At 39.0% G+C, this 26,798-nt stretch overlaps 1 protein-coding gene across 3 annotated transcripts in view; it reads right to left on the bottom strand.

Moving 5' to 3' along the window:
- Positions 1-382: 382 nt before the first annotated feature.
- Erap1 (endoplasmic reticulum aminopeptidase 1) overlaps positions 383-26,798 on the bottom strand; it is a 52,261-nt gene continuing 25,845 nt past the window's right edge. For all 3 annotated transcript variants that reach the window (XM_021180595.3, XM_021180596.3, XM_085830947.1), the window contains exons 3-19: positions 26,489-26,627; positions 23,866-24,000; positions 21,156-21,276; positions 20,020-20,174; positions 19,364-19,477; positions 17,358-17,489; positions 17,012-17,143; positions 16,798-16,869; positions 15,443-15,597; positions 14,062-14,141; positions 12,651-12,834; positions 11,251-11,407; positions 10,676-10,860; positions 9,671-9,832; positions 9,051-9,191; positions 8,543-8,624; positions 383-1,622 (exon numbers count right to left, since the gene is read on the bottom strand). In XM_021180595.3, the coding sequence (XP_021036254.1) occupies positions 1,467-1,622; positions 8,543-8,624; positions 9,051-9,191; positions 9,671-9,832; positions 10,676-10,860; positions 11,251-11,407; positions 12,651-12,834; positions 14,062-14,141; positions 15,443-15,597; positions 16,798-16,869; positions 17,012-17,143; positions 17,358-17,489; positions 19,364-19,477; positions 20,020-20,174; positions 21,156-21,276; positions 23,866-24,000; positions 26,489-26,627 (2,302 nt within the window). In that variant the 3' untranslated portion in view covers positions 383-1,466. The remainder of the gene's footprint in view (positions 1,623-8,542; positions 8,625-9,050; positions 9,192-9,670; positions 9,833-10,675; positions 10,861-11,250; positions 11,408-12,650; positions 12,835-14,061; positions 14,142-15,442; positions 15,598-16,797; positions 16,870-17,011; positions 17,144-17,357; positions 17,490-19,363; positions 19,478-20,019; positions 20,175-21,155; positions 21,277-23,865; positions 24,001-26,488; positions 26,628-26,798) is intronic.

Consider the following 26,798-nt stretch of genomic DNA (forward strand, 5'->3'; position numbering starts at 1 on the left):
GTGTGTTGAAGTCTTGGCTCCCACCTGGTGGTAATAGTAACAGAAGAGACTGACCGTAAGGGCTGAGCTCCTTAGTGGATTAATCCATTTGCTGTCACCAATTCACTGATGATTCATGCTTGAATGGTAGGTAGGTGTAATTGAAGAAGTAGGTCCAGTCTGTGGGAGTATGGCTTTGACCAATACACTGTGTCCCCAGACTTCTATCTGGCTCTTGTTTTGTTTTCTGGCCAATACTGGATAAACATTCTTCCCTGATACCTGTTATGGTAGCCATAGTGTCTCACCACAGGCCTTTAATAACAGAGCCAACAAGCCATCATCTAAAATCTTCATTTAATCTCAAGTGTTTTGTTAGGCCAGTGAAAATATGACAATTGAACCCTTGACCCCTAAAATCGCTTTATTTCATAGTATATTACAGCACCATATGTTGATATTTTTCCTATCACTTATGCCATACATCGAAAAAAAATTTATTAAGACTTAAAGAATTCTCTCCTTATACTAATATAAACATATTACTAATATTGTCCTTTGTTAGTGAGTCCTCAATGATTTATTTGCAGTAAGTGCTAATATGAGTTATTTAGGAATTTACAGCCCTACTCCCTACTTAAGGGATCAGTGACTCACAAGTATATCTTAAAATGAGATATTTCTGATACAGATCTGAATGCACTCCGCATTTTTAAAAATAACCTTCCAAAGAAAGTAAGTGGCTCTCATATTTGACTTATCCAATGAGGGTTATAGATATACAATATTTTTAAAAACAAATGTGCACGTAGGTTCAGTGAAAATGACAAGTACTACCATGACTGGTATCAGCAGATTTCCACTGTTGCCCCGTGCCCCAATGGATGAAAAGGAAGCAGTTATCAGAGTGCAGGGGGAAAAAAAGGCCACCTCTTATGAGTAAGAGGTTGAAAGTCATCCAGAGGCAAGTACAAGAAAATAAACACCTCTATGCACTCCCTCATGGATCACAACTACCAAACACTATCAACAAAATCCAGAGGGCAAAAGTGTCTGACTAACTGGATCCTGCAAGGCAGCACCCATAAGTGAACCCAGGAAGAGAGACTGCAGGACTGTAGAGCCAGAGAGATCAACAGGAGGACTGCTGCACAGCCACTTCCCAGCATGGCTAATGATCCAAGCATTCACTGCACAGTTATGCCTCACTGTTCAGTCTTACAAAAATACTGATGAATGACCGACACAGAAGCATGAAGTATAAACTGAGAAGAAGCCCCCAGGGTTTTTCTGTGGCAAGGAGCTGGGCACTTGGGTTTAAACCTGTCAATCACAGTCATTGAAGCTTTTCTCAGACATAATCAAGTGAAATGAAATAAGAAAATATCTTCAGTAGTAGCCAAAACAACTCTCTTTAGTTTAAAAATACTCAAATTGAACAAAACTTTGCTCATCATAAATTCTGGAACTTGGCAAGAAACATATTGTCACAGCAACTCTGGCTTTTCTTTTTGCAGCCACAGTCTTAGTTTATCAAAATTCTTATCCATCCATCGTATGTTTTCTTCAATGGTCTCAATGGTTTGTTGAACACAACGGAGCTGAGAGCCATTTTCTTTCAAGGAACTGAAGAATCCTTTTACCTTGGGGGGGGAAGAAGATTTTTAAAAGCATTAGTTCGGTTATATTAAGCAGATGGTCATCTAAGGGAACTTAATAGAAAGGTAAAGCTACAATTCCAATGTTAGCTGACATTTTACATAGAAGAATGTGCTAGATATCTGGATATGATTATGTATCTCTTATGTTTGAGCTACACAAAGTGAGCTCATGCCACATGACATCAGGTTTGTATTTCTTCCTCTAGCTTTTCTATGTTCACAGTTGCCAGACTTTAAAAGGCTTTGCTGTTTGACATTTTTTATTTGAGGTTTAACTGAGTATGTCTATTTAATATGGGTTCTGTTATATATACACAGATGCTTATTAAATTTTTTAAATATGATATCTGAAAAGCAGAATGTGCAGAGTATCTTCTTTGCCAAGGGAAAAAAATAGCATCAACCACATAATGCACTGTTTCTGTGGGGTCTGGCCTTATGTGTTATTACTGCCAACACTGTAAGGAATGAGGCTCTTCACAAGTTATGGTGGTAAGACCTCAAATCTTGACAATATTTTTATCCCAATCTACAATTCCTGCTTTGGTCCCTCCAGATAAAATCTACACAGTTTCCAGAGATATAAGAAACTTGCAGCGCTCTCCTCAAAATGTATTTTGTTCTTGTCACATCCCTGGGTATCTATCTGAAGCCTTGAGCTCGAATGATGGATAGGCTGCCTTTGCCAAAGCACTGAAAATTGTGCTGCTTCCTTTCACCTTCAAGAGTAGTTAACACTGACCCATTTCACATTAGATGTTCACAGCATTAACCCATGTTTGGGTAGTAAGGAAGCAAGAATAGACCAAGACATAATTTATTATGAATTCCAGACAGCTAATTCCTCAAAAACCTACTTCATACTACCATGTTATGAGTTTTGGAATAGTGGGTGGAGGCAAGACTGAGTTTTAGGAAGATCCAGTCAGAATGATGCGGAGCTGTTCTAAAGTTAATTAAGAGTCCAGTTGCCTCCTGCTCGGGACGAGAAGAAAGACTCCCTTCTCCCTGCCTGTGCTTCGCTCAACAGATCACTGGACCCAAGATTGATTCCTCATCAACTGAAAATCACTTTCAGAACTCTTCAACAATAAGTCATCAATATTTTCTCTTCACCCTTTGGCTAAAATATTTCATTTATCCTTAAGGAGCCCACAGTGGTGATATTATGGCTAAAATATGTACTTCCATACAAGCTCTAGCAAAGCCAGCGCTTACCATTTCTCCCGAACCTAGACTGTGTCTTCTGCCGCACTGATACAGCTGAATACCCAACTTATATACACCTCGCAAGAACACACTCAGCAGCTTTTAGAGGAGTGGAAAAAAGTCTCCTTTGGTAGAATACATGTATGTCTCATGTTCTCTCTTACCAGACATTTTCATTACAATTTCTTATTTTTGCCTGAGCACAAAGAACTCCATGATAACTGTTCAATGTGACTGTAATAAATATCTTCAGTGTAGGTTCTCATAGCTCCTATCTTCTATAAGTTTCATTCTTTAATATTTATTTTTAGAGATGGATTTTAGAGACTGCTGAAAAATCACAAAGTATAGAATATTATAAGTGAGAAGAGAAACATGATTTTGGATACTGAAGCGCCTGGACTCTCTCTGCCTCTTCTACCAGCTGGTCATATTAGCTGTTTGAACCTCTAGCATTCACTTTTAATGACTTTAAATGATGACCAATTGTGTGTGTGTGTGTGTGTGTGTGTGTGTGTGTATTTTATTGGATATTTATTTACATTTCAAATGTTATCCCCTTTCCTGGTTTCCCCTCCGAAAAACACCGTCGCCCTATCCCCTCTCCCTTCTCCCTACTCATCAACCCCCCTACTCTTGCTTCCTGGCCCTGGCATTCCCCCATACTGGGGCACAGAGCCTTAATAGGACAAAGGGCCTCTCCTCCCATTGATGTCCAACTAGGCCATCTGCTTATGCAGCTGGAGCCATGAGTCCCACCATATGTGCTCTTTGGTTGGTGGTTTGGTCCCTGGGAGCTCTGGGTACTGGCTAGTTCATATTGTTTTTCCTCCTATGGGGCTGCAAACACTTCAACTCCTTGGGTCCTTTCTCTAGCTCCTTTATTGGGGATCCTATGCTCAGTCCAATGGATGGCTGTGAGCATCCACTTCTGTATTTTGTGATGCACTGGCAGAGCCTCTAAGGAGAGAGCTAAATCAGACTTCTTTCAGCAAGCACTTGTTGGCATCCACAACAGTGTCTGGGTTTGATGACTGTAAATAGGATGGATCCCCAGGTGAGTCAGTCTCTAGATGGTCATTTCTTCAGTCTCTACTCCACACCTTGTCTCTGTAACTCCTTCCATGGATGTTTTGTTCCCCCCTTCTAAGATAGATAGAAGTATCCACACTGTGGTCTTACTTCATCTTGAGTTTCATGTGGTTTGTGAATTATATTGGGTATACAGAGCTTCTGGGCTAACATCCACTTATCAGTGAGTGCATATCATGTATGTTCTTTTGTGACTGGGTTACCTCACTCAGGATGATATACTCCAGATCCATCCATTTGCCTGCAAATTTCATAAGTTCACTGTATTTAATAGCTGAGTACTATTCCATTGTGTAAATGTACCACACTTTCTGTATCTATTCCTCTGTTGAGGGACATCTGGGTTCACTCTAGTTACAAATAAGGCTGCTCTGAACATAGTAGAGCATGTGTCCTTGTTAAAAGTTGGAACATCTTCTGGATATATGCCCAGGAGTGGAATTGCTGGGTCCTCAGTTACTACTAGGTCCAATTTTCTAAGGAACTGCCAAACTGATTTCCTGAGTGGTTGTACCAGCTTGCAATTCCACCAGCAATGGAGGAGTGTTCCTCTTTCCCCGCATCCTCGCCAGCATCTACTGTTACCTGAGCTTTTCATCTTAGCCATTCTGAGTGGTGTGAGGTGGAATCTCAGGGTTGTTTTGATTTGCATTTCCCTGACGACTAAGGATGTTGAACATTTTTTCAGGTGATTCTCAGCCAGCCATTCAGTATTCCTCAGTTGAGAATTCTTTGTTTAGACTCTGTACCCCATTTTTAATAGGGTAATTTGTTCCACTGGAGACTAACTTCTTGAGTTCTTTGTGTATATTGAATATTAGCCCTCTGTCAGATGTAGGATTGGTGAAGATATTTTCCCAATCTGTTGGTGGCCTTTTTGTTTTCTTGACAGTATCTTTTGCCTTACAGAAGTTTTGCAATTTTATGAGGTCCCATTTGTCAATTGTTGATCTTATATCACAAGCTATTGGTGTTCTGTTCAGGAATTTTTCCCTGTGCCCATATGTTAGAGGCTTTTTCCCACTTTCTCTTCTATGAGTTTCAGAGTATCTGGTTTTATTTAAAAGTCCTTGATCCACTTGGACTTGAGCTTTGTACAAGGAGATAAGAATGGATCAATTCACATTCTTCTACATGCTAACTGCCAGTTGAGCCAGCACCATTTGTTTAAAATGCTGTCTTTTTTCCACTGGATGGTTTTAGCTCCTTTGAGAAAGATCAAGTCACCAAAGGTGTGTGGGTTCATTTCTGGGTCTTCAATTCTATTATGCTGATCTACCTGTCTGTCACTGTACCAATACCATGCAGTTTTTATCACAATTGATCTGTAGTACAGCTTGAGATCAGGGATGGTGATTCCACCAGCAGTTCTTTTATTGTTGTGAATAGTTTTCAATATCCTGGGTTTTTTGTTATTCCAGATGAATTTGGAAATTGCTCTTTCTAAAACTATGAAGAATTGAGTTGAAATTTTGATGGGAGTTGCATTGAATAGGTAGATAAATTTTGGCAAGATGGACATTTTTACTATATTAATCCTGCCAATCCATGAGCATGAGAGATCTTTCCATCTTCTGAGATCTTCAATTTCTTTCTTCAGAGACTTGAAGTTCTTATCATACAGATCTTTCACTTGCTTAGTTAGACTCATACTAAGATATTTTATATTATTAGTGACTATTGGGACAGGTGTTGTTTCCTTTATTTCTTTCTCACCCTGTTTATCCTTTGTGTAGAGAAGGCCACTGATTTGTTTGAATTAATTTTATATCCAGCCACTTTGCTCAAGTTGTTTATCAGGCTTAGGAGTTCACTGGTGGAATTCGTAGGGTCACTTATATAGACTATCATATCATCTGCAAATACAGATACTTTGACTTCGTCTTTCCCAGTATGTATTCCTTTGATCTCATTTTGTTGTCTAATTGCTCTGGTTAGGACTTCAAACACTACATTGAATAGGTAGAGAGAGAGTGGGCAGCCTTGTCTAGTCCCTGATTTTAGTGGGACTGCTTCAAGTTTCTCTCCCTTTAGTTTGATGTTGGCTACTGGTTTGCTGTATATTGCTTTTACTATGTTTAGGTATGGGCCTTGAATTCCTGATCTTTCCAAGACTTCTATCATGAATGGGTGTTGGATTTTGTCAAATGCTTTCTCAGTATCTAATGAGATGATCATGTGGTTCTTGTCTTTGAGTTTGTTTATATAGTGGATTACGTTGATGGACTTCCATATATTGAACCATCACTGCATCCTTGGGATGAAGCCTACTTGATCACTATGGTTGAAAGTCAATTTTATTCGATATTAGAATGGCTACCCCAGCTTGTTTCTTGGGACCATTTGCTTGGAAAATTGTTATCTAGCCTTTTACTCTGGGGTAGAGTCTGTCTTTTTCCCTGAGGTGGGTTTCCTGAATGCAGCAAAATGTTGGGTCCTGTTTGTGTAGCCAGTCTGTTTGTCCATGTCTTTTTATTGGGGAATTGAGTCCATTGATATTAAGAGATATTAAGGAAAAGTCAATGTTGCTTCCCATTATTTTTGTTGTTAGAGTTGGAATTCTGTTCATGTGGCTATCTTCTTTTAGGTTTGTTGAAACCTTTCTTGCTTTTTCTAGGTTGTAGTTTCTCTCCTTGTGTTGGAGTTTTCCCTTTATTATCCTTTGAAGAGCTGGATTTATGGAAAGATATTGTGTAAATTTGGTTTTGTCATGGAATACCTTGGTTTCTCCATCTATGGTAATTGAGAGTTTTGCTGGGTATAGTATCCTGGGCTGGCATTTGTGTTCTCTTAGGGTCTGTATGACATCTGCCCAGGATCTTCTGGCTTTCATAGTCTCTGGGGAGAAGTCAGGTGTAATTCTGATAGGTCTGCCTTTTTATGTTACTTGACCTTTTTCCCTTATTGCTTTTAATATTCTTTCTTTGTTTTGTGCATTTGGTGTTTTTATTATGTGACGGGAGGAATTTCTTTTCTAGTCCAAACTATTTGGAGTTCTGGAGGCTTCTTTTATGTTCATGGGCATCTTTTTCTTTAGATGGGAGAAGTTTGTTTCTATAATTTTGTTGAAGATATTTCTTGGCCCTTTAATTTGAAAGTCTTCCTTCTTGTCTATACCTATTATCCTTAGATTTGGTCTTCTTATTGTGTCCTGGATTCTCTGGATTTTGGAGGTTAGGATTTTTTTGCATTTTACATTTTCTTTGATTATTGTGTCAATGTTTTCTATGGTATCTTCTGTACCTGAGATTCTCTCTTCTATCTCTTGTATCCTGTTGGTGATGCTTGCATCTATGGCTCCTGACTTCTTTCCTAGATTTTCTATATCCAGAGTTGTCTCAATTTGTGATTTCTTTATTGTTTCTACTTCTATTTTTAGATCTGTATGGTTTTGTTCAATTCTTTCACCTGTTTTGTTTTGTTTTCCTGTTATTCTTTAAGGGATTTTTGTGTTTCCTCTTTAAGGGCTTCTAGCTGTTTCTCTGTGTTCTCCTGTATTTCTTTAAGGGTGTCTTTCTTATAATCCTCGATCATCATCATGAGAATTTACTTTAGATCCATATTTTGCTTATCTGGTGTGATGGTGTATCCAGGACTTGCTATGCTGGGAGAGTTGGTGCCACGCCCACTCCAGTAGTGACTTGTGTGACAGGCCCAAAAGCTTAGACTGGTAAGTTGGGTTCTGATGATGCCAAATAACCTTGGTTTCTGTTGTTTTTGTTTTTACACTTGCCTCCTGCTATCTGATTATCTCAAGTGCTCCCTGCCCTTGATATATCTAATTGGAGCCTGTCCTTCCTTTAATCCTGGTTGAGTTAGAACTCCTCAGAGTCCAGCTTTCTTTGTGATCCTATAATTCCAGAATCCTGTGATCCTATGATTCCAGAATCCTGTGATCCTGAGATTTTTGGTGTGTAAGAATTCTTGGCAGTCAAGCTTCCTCTGAGATCCTGACATCCTGGTGTTACCAAGCTCCTGGGATCCTGGCATCTTAAGATCCTGGGTGTGTTAGAGGGCCTGGAAGTGGTACCTCCTCTGGGGGCCGTGGGGCAGTCTGCTAAGTTCCAAACTAAGGTAGACCCTCTCTGCCTCTTCCACCATAGCTGGTCATATCAGTTGTTCGATCCTCTAGCATTTACTTTAAGTTCTTTAAACGAGGGCCAATTGTGTGTTTGTGTGTGTGTGTGTCTGTGTGTGTGTGTGTGTGTGTTTAAAACTGTAGGTTTTTGATGGGTTTGGGGGGGAATTGTTTTGTTTTGTTTGTTTGTTGTTTTCAAGACAGGGTGTTATAATGTAGTCTTGACTGGCCTGGAACTTGCTTTGTAGACCAAGTTGGCCTTTAACTCACAGGTATCTGCCTGCTGCTGGCTCCAGAGTCCTGTCATTTAAAACATATGTCATCACACCTGGCTAAGTCCAAGTTCTTAATTGCAGAGCAAAGCTTGTCACATGAGAGGCATATACATTGGAACTCAAAAATTGCATCCAAATGACAGGATTCATTCTCAGTGTGCCACATCTTTTGTTCCTGCCCATATTTAGGAGCTAACTGCCACTCAAGTTTCAAAGAGAGAATTTCTCTCTCACACACACCCCTTTACCTCTTCAAGACGTGCTCTGGTGGAAAACTGGTCTGTTGTTCCCATTACCATGTGAGCTATGGACGATGAGCCAAGTTCAAATCTAGAGAATGTCAAAAGATGTCCATTCAATATATATTTTAAGTATCTTATATATCTTATAACGCTTAATCAATCTATTTGTAAAAATACAATTCATACCAAAAACTAAAAGACTAAGAACCTAAAACAAATGACAGCTGTACATAGGGCTGAATCAGTTAGGGCAGAGCTATACTGATCTTGAAGGAGGAAGGTTTCAGGCAAGCCAAGGAGTACAGGAAGAAGCAGATGGGGTGGAAAGCATTACTATCCAGATGCAAGCATTAGAAGTCAACTAAAGTTTTAAATCAAATAAAAATTTAATTTGAAAAGTTATCTTCAATGTAAGATAGTCCTTTATATAAATAGCAAAAGTTAAACACACACACAGGGAGAGGGGCGTGATAAAAATGCATCCAATCCCACCACACTTTTTAGTACTACTTACTTCTGTACAAGCTTATTCCAATTTTCCCTCAGAAACTTCCAGGCCAATGGATAACCCACTGGGTTTCTGCCAATGAGTATGAGAATATGTGGAAATTCCTGAGTTTTTATTATCTCTCCCTTAAAACTTTGGTCTAGAAGCCTTTAAAGATCAGAGGAAGAGATGTTAGTAATGAATTATAAGTTATTGAAAACCTACAAAATCTTCAATAAAATAACATATAAATGAAAAGTTCTGTTTGCCAATCATAAAGTCCTCAAAGGTAAATTGGTAGTGTCTTGATAAACCCACTATGGTAACATGATTAAAAGCTAACATTTCTATAATGTTTAAAAGACCCACACTATATAGTCTCTCATTTTCTCAAAAGAATGGTTTCTAGAATTGTCTCTAAATATTTCAAAGTTGTTACTGCTGTAAAGACACACAATACATACTCCTTAAATATTTTCCCCAATACTTGGTTCTAATTACTTGACACTCTTATTAGGTATGTGCCCACTTGCATAGTGTTTCCAGCAGAATAAATCATTCCTGGGCAATAGAGCTAGAACAAGTGCCAGAATAATCCTATGCCATTCAAATTCCCTTGGCCATACGCACATCAATGCACGACTCACCACTGAAGTTTTTCTGGATCTTTGCTTGTACAGAGGGAAAATTCAATTTGGCTTTTCTCAGTACTAGACAAAGAAGACTGATATTTACTATAAAGAAAATCCCAGCCTTCTGTGTTTTGGGCCCCGACAGCAAACACAGCCAAGGTCACATCAATAGGGATGCTATAAAAAAGAATAAACATTTTAGATCCTGAGACAGACCAAGTGTTCTTAGATGCGTAATGGGGACCAATTGTAAACTAGTTCCATACTCACAGGAACACTTTTGAAAACATAAACTACCATTTCCTTCTGTTACGCTTTATAGAAATAAACAAGAGAAAATGTCTAAAACTAGATTTGAGCAGCCTCAGAAATACTGTAACAAGTGTTATGCATAAATGCTTACACATATAGCATATTCTTAAAATGATGTGAAAGAAATTCAACTGAGACTCAAATTTTATTACATGAGAAAATGTCAGTAATGTAAATAGCATTATGGTTAGGTAAACATATCCTTTAAAGCCAAATATTCAGACTGTTGCCATAAATGATTTTTGGGCACCATTAAGTTCCAAATACAAAAGGATTGGTGCCTAGCAGGAGTGGAGATTCCAGCCATTGTTCATCTTTCCCAGTGTGAACAATAGCTACATATTGTGAGCAGGGTTTCTGAAGAGAGAAACTTCTGTAAAATCCACTGCCTTTGTTTCAGCCTGGCAATGGCCATGTCAGTTCAGCCATTTTCTACACACTCCATGAAGTGGGAGTTACTATGGTCATGCTCTAACTCTCCAGATATTTGATTTTTTTAGGCACAGAAATTCTTTGTTGTATTTCTTAAGACAGAAAGTTGGAAATACAAATTTTAAAGGGCAATTTATTTTCCAGGAAGGTGCTGTAGGAAGACTCATCTATCCAGCTTTTCCCAGTGGTTAGTGCCGATGATTGGGAACAGGGAAGATAAGGTAAAGGACACCCTTTACATCAGTAGGCTGCACTGCATGTTCAGTGGGAACTGACCTCATGTTTCCATTAGATGACTTCCACTCTCTGAAATAGCGCTCTGCCCTCTGCACGCAGGGCTGATAACTGCGCACACACGCGAGGAGGAGGAGCTGGCTCCTGAGCATCCTCTCTGAGACAGAGCCTTCATCTGTCCAAGTCTGCTTATCAATAAGGACCTTCAGCAACTTGAGGAGGAAGTCCTGTGGAATACAGCAGGAGCAGTGACAAGGATTATGAGCAGTGTCACAGAACATTTAAAACTCATATAGCCTAGTACTCCTGTTGATGAGAAACTTCACATAAATATATATATATATATATATATATATATAATTATAAAGAAAAACAACTATGAAAATTACAGAATCTAACAACACTATACCTATTTAGTACCAGCCTAGCATTTGCTAGTTAATCCAAACAATTTTCTTTAATGTACAGGAGGATATATATTTGTGTATGTATACACACACATACACACACACAAACACACATATTTGAATACATATATTCAAACACATAGAATAAGCACTCTTTCATCAATAAGAAAGAAAATACATTTTTTGTACTTGACTCATCTCAGGCTTTACCTTAAATTGAGTTTCCACCTCAATCATATCCCTTTTCTCCATTAACTTATACATAGGTATGAGTTCATTCAAAGCTTGGAATATGGGCATAATTTCAGTTTCATTTTTCAAGTACAGGGTTAAATCCAGGGCTTTTTCTATTGATAACTTTTCAATGCTGAGGAAGAAACAACATGGTTACAGGTTTATAGAAAATCATATTTTTGTTTAACATATATTGCAATAATCTTTTCACAAAGCAGCAAACATAAATAAATAATGACTGCATTAGAACTGCTTCTGTTACACACAAAACAACACTGGAGAAGAAGAGTCACAATTACAGAGCAAAATCCAGCCTGTGGCTAGGATAAAATGCTACATGTTAGTATCCGTTACATCAAACTATGTGTTGAACTTCCAGACAAAGCTTAGAACTTCAATCCAAGATCAAGAGAGCCAGGCCAGGGAGATTGCTGCTTATAAAAAAAAAAAATAAGAATCCTTGTCATAAATTCATCATCTCTGTTCAAAAATAAACTGGATATCAGGCAATTCTAGAGTTCTACAACAATAGGTCATGCAGATGAACTTAAGTAAGGGAAAATCAACTGATTAGGCATTCTTTAATTTCTCCCTGCTTTTATCACCTTGCAAGGCTCATAGAAGAAATAAGAGAACCAGAAGGAAAGACTACATTTGCATAGATGGACATAGGAACTGAGAATTATAGAGCTGCCTCATTCTAACCAGATGGCTCTCTTAGAACTTCATCACTGCCTAAATAATGAAGACATTCATATTTTAAGCTTGGAAAATAATCTCTTTCCCTTTCTAAGACAGGAAAGAATGAATAATAATATTCACTCCAGCCTCAGTTCATCAAAGATCACTTGAAAAGCCAAATTATATAAACTATATTCCATAAAGATGCTGTGGAAATTATTATCTTCAAATGAAATCTCTTATTTGGTACAATAGCTGCATTGTGAACATTGGACCTGCATTACTTAGTTTCACAAGAAGGCTTCAAGAAGGTTAAGCACTGAGAATGAGACAAAATCCATCTCCCATATCACTGCCAGAAAAGTCTCAGAGCAAAGCTGTAGAAACAGGCAAGGGGCTCAATAGGATGCAGTCTCAAGGCTTCCCACACATTTCCCTCAGCCTGATTTTAGTTATTAAGGAGAAAGATTAAAATGCTGGTTCTGTATTTTATATCAGCTAGTATTCAAAGACCAGAGGTTAAGCATCTGTTTGACAGCTATGTTCCCTGTTGGAAGAACTTGGAGAGGGGATGCATTAGCCATCAATCAATCAATCAATCAATCAATCAATCACTGTCATCTCTAGAAACTAAGTATCTGAACAGTAACAGCTGTTTTCAGAAATAAGCCACAACTTTCCACAGCCTGCATTACCTGACCAGCTGAAATGCATTGTTGATGAGACTTGCCCGATCATTACTGCTGATTGCTGTGTGTGCTTCTTTTAAAAGGCCACTCAGAGAAGCCCATCCATCATCCTCGTAATGCACAATGTAATAGCCATTCATTCCCACGTTAAATTTGATCCACTGCACTGCTTCTGGGAGGATGAGCACATCTATAGCAGATAGGATAAATCTCAGAACCATCTACTCTGGGGATGGATAAAAGCTTTCCTAATCAGAGGTTACACAAGGAAACTGGGAAAACTCCAATCCTGAAAAGATGGAGATCATTTGTGTTTTGTAGAAACTATATCACAGCAACCAAGAAGACAGATGTCAACAGTAGCATTAGATACAGATTCTATGATATTTATAAACCTATATAAATATTCCAACCACATTTCTGACCAACATATATTTCCCAGTATTAACAAAGTAGTGAGAATTTTCATTGTTAATCTATTCTTTCAGTGTTACAGTGCTCAACTGTTTAAATTTATATCATGATATTTCCTTTTTTAAATTTCTTTTTTATTGGATATTTTCTTTATTAACATTTCAAACGTTATCCACTTTTCTGGTTGTAAAAGCCAGTTCTCAGCCGGGCGTGGTGGCGCATGCCTTTAATCCCAGCGTTTGGGAGGCAGAGGCAGGCGGATTTCTGAGTTCGAGGCCAGCCTGGTCTACAGAGTGAGTTCCAGGACAGCCAGGCCTATACAGAGAAACCCTGTCTCGAAAAAAAAACCAAAAAAACAAAACAAAACAAAAAAACAAAAAAAGCCAGTTCTCGCTGAGTACTTGAATTTTTGTTTGTGAGGGTGTGTGTGTGTGTGTGTGTGTGTGTGTGTGTGTATGTTCTTTAGATTCTGAACTTTTTTTTTTTCGGTCAGGAAGATGAGAGGAACACTCACTGGCCTTGGACTTGCCAGTTAGGATTTTTCTGTCTTCACCTTTCCAGCACCAGGGTCACAACCACACACTGCAACACTCATTTTGGTTTTTTAAATTTAAGTTCTGGAGCTCAAACTGAAGTCCTCACATTTGCAAGATAAGCACTCGAGCAACTGAGCCATCCACTAAGTCCAACAAGTCTTCTAAACCTGTTCCCATTCCTTTTCACCAAAATCAAAAGCTAAAGAAGCTTGATAGCTGATTTCTACCCATTTCTATACTTCTTACTTCTTTTTTTTTTTAAGATTTATTTATTATATGTAAGTACACAGTAGCTATCTTCAGATACTCCAGAAGAGGGCATCAGATTTCGTTACGGATGGTTGTGAGCCACCATGTGGTTGCTGGGATTTGAACTCTGGACCTTCGGAAGAGCAGTCGGCGCTCTTAACCACGGAGCCAGCCCCTATTTCTTACTTCTTAAACTAACCATTTTTATAATAAAGTACCTGTCTTTGTCTTCAGCAAAAATCTCTGGACTGAGTCTGATTTGCTGGTAATGAATGTCAGTGGAACATGCCACAAATACCTAAAAGAAAGCAAATATACATTGCTCATTGCTTTTATTCACGTAACAAACAGCTTTTAAGACATCTACCCATCATGTGCCAGGATAGTATAAAACAGAATGGTATTGAGGATGTTATACCAAGACCTGATAGTATGCTGAGCCTGCCTTCCAGCTCAACTGCTATTTGTCTTTCTCAGACCCTACAGTAGAAAGAGAAAAGCAAGCTCAAGTGATTAATGACTAGTGTTCCAAGCTTAACCTCAAATAATAACCACTATTAATGGCACAGATTGGCATCATGTCCCTCCTTAATCATATACCAAAGAGACGAATGTCACTTCTCTTCTGTGGAGTTTCTCCAAACACCCTGAATCTGATCAAGAAGAAACAGTAGGAGAAAATGTAAGTGGAAGGAAATCCTAGCAAATTAAATGGCCTGAACTGGGGAAGAAATATCAAGAAACACCAGGACTGGAGAACTGCTGCAAAACGGTGAAACCAAAATTATGTGGCAATGAAATTTGAAATGTGATAAATTTGGGAGCAGGACTTTTCCATTTTGACACAAAGACATTTTATGACAACTGGAAAAACTGAATAGGTTTTATCGAATAAATTGTGATATTTTGTCAAGTTTATTTCCTAATTTTGAAATGTTTTTATTTTCTTGAAAATACTTCCCTATACATCTTGATATACATAATATATATTATAACATTCATATTGTCTAAATGAAAATTATATATATATATATTACAAAATGCTTTCTTTTTATATATACACAGATCATCATAACTTGAGTGTAATACATAGCTGTATAAAGCATATATACACATTTTTGGTACTTTAGTTATGTTCTGATTGAATTAGTTTAAGATACATCAAATATTTTATAAGTTATAACACATCATTTCTAATAATACTCTTAGAGGGCACATGCTAAGGGCTTCTAGGATGTAACTCAGACTTCTGGAGAACTGAATATTTCTTAATTCCTGGAAATTACATGAATTCTTTCGTCAACTCCAGTCAATGTTAGTGACTACTGTGACTTCACAGCAACTGCCTACTTAGATCAGAGCTGACTTCAGGCCAACAACTAGAAACAACATCCTATTAAACTGCAAAATGGGAGAATGTGAAAATGATAGGCTGTCAGCTTTACAGAGACTCAAAGCCTCTGAATCCTTTTGGGAAGGTAGGGTCAACTGTATAGGACACACAGTTTCAGCTGAAGCACTCAAGGAAAGGAGTGAGGGCCAGGCTTCAAAACAAAGATTGTATCCCACCCAGAAAGAGATTCCCACTGTGAACATTACCCAGTCTCTGGGAAGCGTTCTGAACCCTTCATGTAGTGTTCTTGCTTCATGTGCACATTCCGCCCTCTCACAGTGATGGTTATCAGAGGAAAGCCCTTCTGCAGTGTCCATGTGTTCATCATGGTCTTTACATCTACAACCTCCTGACGCCAGTGCTGGTTTATAGACAAAAGGGGGTGGAATGCATCATCTGAGATCTGCCTCTGAGGAGAGGAGGCCAGCTTGTGTTCCTCTGTTCTCTAGCTTCTTGCCTTGCCAACCCTCCCCTCCTACTCCCAACCATTAAGCCTTGTCTGTCTACCTTTCCATTACCTCCTCCAAACCTGTGTGTCCTAACAGTTGGCCCTGCTTGGCACAGCTAATGTCCAGGCATACCACATGGACACCAAGCTGCCATGTGAGTAAGAGAATGAGAGAAGAGATGGGGAAGCAGTAAGGTTTTCAAAACCAGCATGACTGTGCTGGCTCTTGGACAATCAAGGTGGAAAACTGTTCCATGAATAGGCTGTGCTTCTAAAGTGACAGCTCGGTGACAGCTTGTACCTGACCAGCAATTGGAAATACAAAGTATGTGTTCTTCTGCACTGAAAATGCTCATGAGTGAAGATGAAGAACAAAATATCCTACTGCATAAGCTAGAAACTATTAATAAAGCAATCTCTGAAAGAAAAACAAAACAAGGAAATAAAAATATAGCAAATAAAATTTTGTTGAATTTCTAGTGACCCAGAGCTGTTTATGGAAACACCCCACAAATCCAGATTAAACAGAGTCAGACCATTTTGTGGCTCAGATGGCATGATAGCTGACCAGTTGAAAACATGAATTGAAATGGAATTTAAATCCCTGCTCTACAAGTTACCACCATGGTTTGTATCTCACCTTCCCATTACTACATTTAAAGACCTGAACAATAATAGCACATAGCTCATGGGTCTGTTGAGAGAAGTAAAGGACATTATATGCCTGATCACACTGAGCATTGCCTGATGCACAGTAAGTGTCTAAGATTTTTCTCTGCCATTTGTCATTTTTCAAATGCAGTGCTCTAGAAATGACTGATACAATTCAGTCTTAACCATCCACTGAAACTTGTCCTAAATCCATTGTTTTAGAGAGAGTGCAGTGAAAGCAATTAGTGTTTGTGGGAAGTTCTGTCCCTAAGATTGGGACATCCTCTTGCATATATGATTCTTAGGAAAATCTTTAAAAGACTGTTAGCCTGCTTCAATTTGAATGCAGACCACCCTGAGATGAGAGTGATTTAACTGAGAACCTCAAAAATTTGGCAGAGATACCACTGAAAGAATATGGAGAACATGCATGAGTGGACAGGGACAGGCTGAGAGACTTACTGAGGCTGATGATGAGTGTTGGCTTCTAGAGCAGAAGCCATCCATTGTTTGTGTGCCATCTGTGGGGCAAATCTAAAATCAAAAATAACAAGTCACTCTCATTTCTCGATAAAGTACTTTGGTTCATTGGGATGGAATACCATAGTACAGGGCAAAACCCAACAATGCAGTCAGCTAACCAGCCCCAAATGCAAAGCTTTTGAGCACCACTCACATGCATCATGCTATTCCACAGGTCCTCGTTTTTTGTGTTTTTATAACTATACTTTTGGAGATACTGTACAATTCCTCTTTTGAATGTATCTGCACTCAGATAATCTCTTAGCATATTCAGAATACAAGCTCCCTGAAAAGATAAGAAAAATATTACTATCTGTAGTTTGTATACATTTCAATGCAGCTGCATTTAGTTTTTCAAGATTTTAAACCATACCATAAGTCCATCTAATAGGACTGTGGGCCCACACAACTTCAAGCTATCCCACACCTGAACTATAAGCCTTCTATTCAACTACTAATGAACTTAATGTCCAAACTGCATCACTGCAATCTGCTTTTACCTTTTCATAAGAAACATCATCAAACATCTCCCGAATCTGCGCAGGATTCTCCACAGGTGTGGATACAGGGTGAGAGGAGTTTAATGCATCAACTTCCATTGCATTAAAACACTTGCCAAAGAAATAGTCTTCCTATTGACATAGAGAACAGAAATAAAGGGGTAATAATGTAAAAAGAATGAAAGGAGGAAGGCTTGGCCTGCAGAACAGGACTAGAATTCCAATTTCTGTGTCAACTGATCTCATATTTTTAAAACTAATACAACAGTATTGCTAATCTTTCTAAGGAAAATATCTAAACATCTAAGAAACTGAGGCTGTAAATATGCTATTAATATTTCATGTTCTTTCACCACTTTGGAATAAAGTTAACCTCATGTTAACCCAGAAAGAAGATCATTCCACTTGTATCCCAAAAGCTACATAAAATAGGGAAGTAAAATGTATAGTGATTCCATTCAAGCATATATATTTAACTTTGGGACTTACAGTAAAAAACAATAAATTAAATTCCTAAATGAATAAGTAGCTTTCTTTACTTAGTATATTCAGTCAACTGTGTATCCATAATAATTTTATTATTAAAAATTATTTAGAAATAGGATACACTTGTATTGCAGGGCATGATAATATAATATGTATTCTATAACTATTTATAAATGGATTATAGGTACATATTTGTGAACGTGGAAAATAATTACCCATAAATAAAAAGAATTTTACTAAAAATGATATTTTTTATAGAAAGTGAATTTATTTTTGCTTGCTGCTTATGATTTCCTTACAGTTAAAACATGGTTGTTTACATTTACATATGAGTTCTAAATTAAATTTGTTACTTGAGTCAAAATTCATACAATGTGTCAATTTGGATCCTATGCATTAAAATCTTGCATATTCATAGTAATATGAACCCAGTATCTAAAATGCAATGAATACCCTGAACATTGGCAAATGGCATAGAACATTCAGCTAATTATTAGCTCTATTTCTTTAATGTTAAGGGAAGATATAATTTAATACTTCATTTATATTGAAAGTTCAGTTAGTATTTTCAAAGATGACTCATTGCTAAGCTTCCAGTGAAGTTATCGTTTCTATAAATTCTATAATCAAAATGCTAAATATGCTTGTAGAGACATTGAAAAAACAGCCCAAAAGTTCGGAATACCCACAAACCATATAGAGCTTAAGAAGAAGGAATACGTACAGAGGGGTCAGGAAGTCGAATAAAAACATGCAGCAGAGGAGGATGGGGAACTGGGGGTAGTCACTAGAAAATCCCAGATGCCAGGCAATGACTTTAGCCAAAATACCCAACAAAGGGGAGATAGAATCTATAGACCACCTCCAGTAAATAGGCATTGTCCCCAGTTGAAGAATGGGGCCACCCACCCATCTCAAAATTTGTAACCCAAAAATGTTCTTGTCTAAGGGAAAGACAGGGACCAAAAAAGGATCAGAGACTGAAGGAAAGGCCATCCAGAGACTGTTCCACCTAAGGATCCATCCCATCTGTAGACAGCAAACCCTGACACTATTGCTGAGGCCAAGAAGCACTTCCTTACAGGAGCCTGATATGGCTGTTCCCTGAGAGGTTCTAACTGCACCTGACCAATACAGAGGAAAATACTCATAGATAGCCATCTTACTGAGCCTGGGCACCTCAATGGAATTGCTATGAGAAGGCCCGAGTGAGCTGAAGGGGATTGCAACCCCATAGGAAGAACAGTATCATCTAACGAAACCATGCAGAGCTCCCAGGGACTAAAGCACCAACCAAAGAGTGTACAGGGAGGGATCCATAGCTCCAGATACAGAGGATGGCTTTATCTGACATCAGTGGGAGGAGAGGCACTTGATCCTGTGGAGGCTTGATGTCCCAGCACAGGTTGATGCTACAGCTGTGAGGTGGGAGTGGGTGAATGGGTAGAGGAGCAACCTCAGAGGCAAATGGGAGTGGGGAGGGGAATATAAAAGATATAAAAACATAAACAAGTACGTACAACTTTTAGTTCAGGATGGGTCACAGTGACAGACACAAACTCCATAAATTTGGCAAATCCTTCATTGAGCCAAAGGTCATTCCACCATTCCATGGTGACCAGGTTCCCGAACCACTGAAGGAAAAATATGACTCTTTATTTGCAACTTTATAGTGAAACTGTACCATCTATATGTACTATGGCAGAAACAGATATAACAAACTTAGAGATGTGAAAAGTGATTATCAGTTTAACAATGTAAATGTATTTATTAAACAATTTATCAGAGTAAACATAAGGACTTTTCAAAATTAATTAAAAAACTTGAAACTTAAAGAAACAACTCTCCTCTGAAATGAAAAACACAATAGCAGTATGAGTAGCTTCATTTGTCGCAAAAGAGAAACGGATATTAAATTACACTAAAAATCAGTTTCTCTGAGGTTGTGGGAACTGGCAGACTACCTATTCTCCAGCAAAGGATTCCAACCATACATAAATGGATTTATTAAAAATAAAGGAAAAAGACATGAAGTTGGGAAGTAGGTGTTTTGCCAGGAGGACCTAGGAAGAGTTGAATGGGGGTGAAAATAAGGAGTGGGTATAAACTTATGTCATTATAAGCTCTTAAGAAATTCTCAAAGGAAAATAAATCACATATGACTAAATTTTCCTACCTGGTGAGCCAGTTCATGGGACACAGTCATTGTGATGCCAAGCTTACTAGATGCAGAAGACTTTTCTTTATCGTATAACAGAGCGGATTCTCTGTATGTGGTCAGTCCCCAGTTTTCCATAGCACCAGACTGAAAGTCTGGGATTGCAGCAAGATCTTGGGTAGGAAGGAGTACAACTCATTATCAATCTCACAACTACATATTCCCCAAATGTAATAAACTTCAGAATAGAGGATAAAGTGAAAACCTAAGCCCTTGAATGCAGAATTAGGGAGCTCTAGAGGCAAGCTCCTGGTGGAGAAAGAGGCTTCGTGACTATCATGTTGCTGCCAGTGTGACTAAGTCAGGCTTAGGTCCCAAGCACCTCAGTACATCTCTTCTGATTTCTTTTTCCTTTTGCCCCCTTTTATTTGTCAGTACTGGGGATTGAACATAGGGTCCTGGGCATGCAAGGTGAGTGCTCTACCAATGAGATACATCCCCCATGCTTCTCTTTACTTTTTGAGACAGGTCTCCCTCCCTTAATTAGTCTGGCCTTCAACTTCTAATTCTTCTGCTTCAGCACCTTGAGTACCTGGGAAAACAGGTCTGAGGTCTGATGGCTTGGCGCCATCTCTAATATGTAGAAAATGAATTTGGGAACTGAACAATCAAAAAAAGAAATTACCTTAGTAAACTATTGTATTTTGGAGGCCTGCAGCTATATTCCTAAAAACACAATAACCAATAGCTTTGAGAGTTCATATAAAATCTGCATTTGGTTTAGAGTTGGCATATGTAGTCCTTCAGAAAAGTTTTTTGGGCTGTTTTCTATTCTCCTATGAAGTATGTACTGATAATGACAAAAGAAAATAAATGAAGCCCTGCATTATTCTGCCTCCTGCTAATGACCACAGAGGGCAAAGCCATCCTCAGGCTGCACTGTCAGAAACTGTATAGTGATCTGTCATTAACAGTTGATTAGATAAGTCAGAGGTAAGGGGATTATCAGAAGGATCAACCTGTTGTTTGACCTTAGCTAAGAATTTCATTATGTGACGGGCAATATGGAGGATCATGGGGAGTCACCAGTAATAATAATATTATCTATGATAGGGGTCATCAAATGCCACCTAGAAATGCCAGTAGTACTCTACCTTGCTTGGGTAAAGGATATGGAATGTTGAAATAATCCTCATAAAACTCTAGAAGAGTCACTGCAGCATCCAGAGCATAATCGGCTTGATTTATCTTGTCTGGCACAGCATACACAGAAACCTAACGTGGAAGAACAGGAGGATTTTCAGGTAACATAATGGCTTCCTACTACAACTGGAGAGAACAATGGCTTCTTACTATGGGATATGGATGTCACTACTACAGAAGGCAATTAGGAATTCCATTATTTTAATTCTGACTGCTCCTAATCAACTACACTTCTGAAAATAACTACGAAAAGCTACAAATACAGGCTCAAAGCAGTTTTCTCAAGTATTTTCAGAAAGCATTAATACATGATGACTTAGAAAGCAATAGCACACTGTCAATTAGATACTAGGAAGTCAGTAGTGTACCACACCCATTTTCTCCTGTGGATATGAGCCCAATACAGATGGACTTGAGCTCTGGTTCTCATGGCATTGACAGATTCTACAAACAAAAAGTGGGATCAGGTCCTAGCCAAGGCAGGAAGTATAGCAGGAAATACCAACCCTCCATAAAACCTAACTCCAAAGCTATTTCCTTAGTGTATGGGTAAACTAAAAATAAATCACACTTCTTTCAAAGAAAGTTTTCTGGAAGGAAGGAAGGAAGGAAGGAAGGAAGGAAGGAAGGAAGGAAGGAAGGAAGGAAGAGAAGCAGGAAGGAAGGGAAGAAAGAAAGAAAGAAAGAAAGAAAGAAAGAAAGAAAGAAAGAAAGAAAGAAAGAAAGAAAGAAAGAAAGAAAGAAACTTTATATGCCCCAATATAGGGGAATGCCAGGGCCAAAAGAGTGGGAATGGGTGGGTAGGGAAGTGGGGGGCGCTATGGGGGACTTTTGGGATAGCATTGGAAATGTAATTGAGGAAAATATGTAATAAAAATATCAAAAATTAAAAAAAAAAAGAAAGAAAGGAAGAAAGAGAGAGAGAGAGAGGGAGGGAGGGAGGGGGGAGAGGGGGGAGGGGGAGGGGGGAGGGGGAGGGGGGAGGGAGAGGGAGAGGGAGAGGGAGGAAGAGGGAGAGGGAGAGGAGAGGAGGAGAGGAGAGGAGAGGAGAGGAGAGGAGAGGAGAGGAAGAGGAAGAGGGAGAGGGAGAGGGAGAGGGAGAGGGAGAGGGAGAGGGAGAGGGAGAGGGAGAGGGAGAGGGAGAGGGAGAGGGAGAGGGAGAGGGAGAGGGAGAGGGAGAGGGAGAGGGAGAGGGAGAGGGAGAGGGAGAGGGAGAGGGAGAGGAGAGGGAGAGGAGAAGAGAGGAAGAGGGAGAGGGAGAGGGAGAGGGAGAGGGAGAGGGAGAGGGAGAGGGAGAGGGAGAGGGAGAGGGAGAGGGAGAGGGGAGGGGAGGGGAGGGGAGGGGAGGGGAGGGGAGGGGAGGGGAGGGGAGGGGAGGGGAGGAGAAGAGAAGGGGAGGGAGGGAGGGAGGGAGGGAGGGAGGGAGGGAGGGAGGGAGGGAAGAAGGGAGGGAGGGAAGGAGGGAGGGAAGAAGGGAGGGAGGGAGGAAGAAAGGCTTTGTGATTCACTGGTATTACACAGAGAAGGATGGGACAGTCTTTAAAAAAAAAAACTGTAGTTTAAAATAAACCTTCATAGTTCTTAAGAGTTGGAACTAAAGTAACTAGGTAATCTAAAGTACTGAATCTAATACCCTTATTTAAGGTCATCTTTGGATTTGAAGTACTCTGTCATTTGGCAGGAGGGAAGACACATGTTCTTGAAGAGTCCACTTCTGACTGAGGAATAAGCCATAATGAATACAAAGGAATAAGATAACATGAAAGAAAGTCTGCAGAAACAAAATGCAGAAAAACTTCAGATATTATGATAGCCATGACCAGGATATAAAATATGTATATTTGCTTTCATAATGGCCATAAAATATGTATGTATATTTAGTATGTTTCAAGGAAGATAAGGAAGAACTAAAAATGTAAGCATGGCTTAGACATTATAAAAAAAATCATGCACAATAGAGTCAATAAAACATGCAAAGCAATGGGCAGATTAAAGTATTCTCTTCACCTTCCTTTCAAATATCTACACCACTGGAAGAAGAAAAGGCAACTCAGGTAGCCTAGCTACTCAGGCCTCACTTACACATACAGCAACTTCAGCTCCCTTTAAAGTATGTTTTCCTTCTGGACAACGTGACAGCACTGTGAAAGCAGAAGTGCTAAGCACAGGCTAAAATGATGCTTGAAGCAAGATCTTTACTAGAGCATTCTAACATTCTCTGACATAGACTGTCCTTCCCAAAGACCCCTTCTTGAAACCAACAAGCAACTTTTTCTTCTTTTCCACTCTGTAGCTCTGGCTAGCTTGGAACTTGCTATGTAGACCATGCTGGTCTTAAAGTCCCAGAGATTGGACTGTCTCTGTCCTGATGCATGGCCAGCTCATATATTTTAAACAAGTATAATCTACATTCCACAAGGAAAAGGGCCAAGGTCAGAGAGCTAAATAGCAATAGAGCCAGGTAACTAGTGACTTATTCATGGCCAAGTGCTCTATATCCTTTTGCTACTAGGGCATTGCTAGTAAGCATCTGTGACAATAAAATCATTACCTTTCCTGTCTTTCCTATGATTAAGGGAATCCCAAGTTGCAGGGCTACCAGTTTTGAAACCAGGACTACCAGCACAGGTTGCTCATCTTGTGAGACAATTATGGGCTCACCTTGACTCCACTCTTAGTCATCTTGCTCACAGACTTAAAATCAGAAATGATGAAGGCCACTAGGTAGGTACTCATTTTCACAGTGATGTCAAAATGGTCTTCTATGAGTCCTTCAGCAACATTCACAGATTTCACCTATTATCAGAGTAAAGAAACAAGTAATTCAATTGTTCAACACACTGACACACATTATAAGAAGAAATCTCCCAAAGTAAAATACATATTGAAGATACCAGTACAATATTTCTATAATTACTTTTAAAAGTCTCTACTAGACATTTGACTATAATTTAGAGGTCAGGGCCAGACCCTTTGAGTCTATTTCTTTTTTAGGATATAAGTACACTCTATACTGGGCAAATACATATATAACCATTTACTACCTAAAAAGAACTTCTGATGTTTATAGTAAGTTGAAAGTGCCCTATGACTTTGCATAATATACAAAATCTTTTTCAAACTTAGCCTTATGTTATTTGAATGAGTTTTAAGTGAAACCATGATGGGAGAAATCTTGAAGAAATAGTTGCATGACATGCGTACCATCTAAGAGATGTGCTCCCAAAGGGGGAGCCTAATACTTTAGCACAATAAGCGTTTCTTATAGAAAGAACCAGCCCAGGGAGAAGCATGCAGACAGATACATTCCTATGGCTGGTCCCACTGTTGTCTGTCTTTGTGTCCTCATCCTTTCTAACTCCCATCAATCACTAGGTATGGTGCTTGTCTGTCACCTTCTAGTTATTTCAACCACTCCTGCTAAACAACTTAGCTTTACTACTCAAGAATCTCAAGTTATCCTTTCATTTAAATGGTTTCTACATATGCCCAAATTTCCATTTCTGATGTGCTAATTAATAGGAAAGCAACCTGATGTGCTTAATCCCTGCCAACTGCATAAACTTTCAACATTCTAAGGGTATAAAGAATCTAGCCCTGCCCCCCCCCCCCAAATATCCATTGCTCTTCCTCTCAGCTCCACATCTGTTTGGAAATCTGGCCTACTCTTACTTAGATTCTATCAGTGAAAGAATTTCCTACCCCAGGAGCAAGATGGTGCTAGAGGCTTTCCAGTGCTCTCAGGTGGGTCCCAGAAGATTAGGATGTCATTATCTTTGTGGTATATCTAGTGCTCCTTTCCTTTCATATGCAAGCCTATGAATTTTTCTTCAAATGCCTAATGTTCTATTTTTTTTTTTCTAGAGCTATGACACTCTCATTAGAGAATTCATTTCTGTGTTACAGAGCAACAGCATTAACATTGCTTGAGGTGAGAGGTCAAAATATGAAAAAGCATATTTTCTATTCATATGCAAAAGTGGATATAGGGACTGAGCTAGATGCTAAGAATTTGCTAAAAAACACAGCCCTCTAGGGTACACAGAATTTACTTGATAAAGGGGTCTTATAGGAGTTTATCTGGGGTTCTGTGTCTCTTTGTCATGGTCACCATAATGAAAAATGAATGCTCTTTAGAATCCTAAGCAGATTATTCTACACTGGACCTCATCGAATGAAAATGAATTATGAACAATGAAACCACGTATTGCCTGGTGAAACCTATATTATGGTGCTCACTACCTGTACCACAGCTGCACCACAGCTGCAGTTGTACTTGACTCAGTAGCCATGATCCATGAGACAAGGAAAGTAGATGAGTGGTTTTATTCCTTGGGCATGGACATCTTCCTACCTTATAAATCAGGGAGAGTGCTACCCACATCTGCCTTGAAAAAATGGCTACTCAATGAAGCTAAGCTCTAACAATACAGGCTCTGAAAATACTACTCTTCTTTTAGATGCCTGTCCAATGTCACACATATAACTATCTGGTGTATACTTAATGTCAGTAGACATTAAATGGTAATTCTAATTATTATTTAGATTGTAATATAATTATACTATTTCCCCCTTCCCTTTTCTCCATCCAAACCTTCCCATATACACTTCCTATTCTCTTTCAAATGCATGGCATCTTTTTTCATTAATTGTTACATGAATATATGATCATTCTCAATAATGATACTTGTATATTGGTTTTTAGCTTCTTTATTTTCTGTCATGTATTCAGGGTTGACTATTTAGTTTGAATAACCAATTGGAGTGTTCTTTCCTGGGAAAGACTTATTTCTCCCACGCTCAGCATTCCTTAATTGCCAGTAATTATTTGTTTAGGGTTGAAGCCCATCAAAGGTTTTCTCTGTCCACTTTGGCATATATAATGTTGTCCTTGTTGAACTCACATGAGACTTTATGGATGTAGCTCTGACACTACTAGGAGATGCTATATGGCTTTAGTTGACAAAGCTCTTTACTTAACATCCTCATAAAATAACACAGGAGAAAATGGGGTGAGAACAGTTTGTGAAGGGAACTATCTGTTGAACCTGGTGTGAATTCCTGAGAGTTCCTTCCCATGTGTGTCATTTATAATGAAAACCTGAACTTTCTACAGGACAATGTTTTTGTTTGGTTATCAACAAACTTGAAACAAAAGCATTGGCAGAGAAAAGCTATGAAACATAACTGTCATGAAATAAAACCAACGGTAAATGAAATGTTGAAGTATTGGACATCACAGAGAAGGGCAGTTTCCCCAGGAGCAGATTCCATTCACACTCACCAGGGGCATGTTGGAGATGGCCAGGTGCCTTGGATCCCTCTTTATCTTGATGGAAAAACTTGCCTTGAGGGCAGGTTCATCAAAGCAGGGAAAAGCCATTCTAGCAGCTGTGGGTTCAAACTGTGTTGCTGCAAGTATTCTAGGACAAGTGAAATGAAATCAATACAGTACAACAAGGACTCCAAAGGAGGCGTCTGTATTGTAATTCCTGAAGTTAAGATTCTTGGCTATTACTACTTATTGATTGATTGATTGATTGATTGATACACAGGATCTTGCTGTGTAACCCTGGCTAGCTATGGAGGGCAGA

This window comes from Mus caroli, unplaced genomic scaffold, assembly GCF_978045245.1.
Source record: "Mus caroli unplaced genomic scaffold, Mus_caroli_1 scaffold_15, whole genome shotgun sequence".
Lineage (NCBI taxonomy): Eukaryota > Metazoa > Chordata > Mammalia > Rodentia > Muridae > Mus > Mus caroli.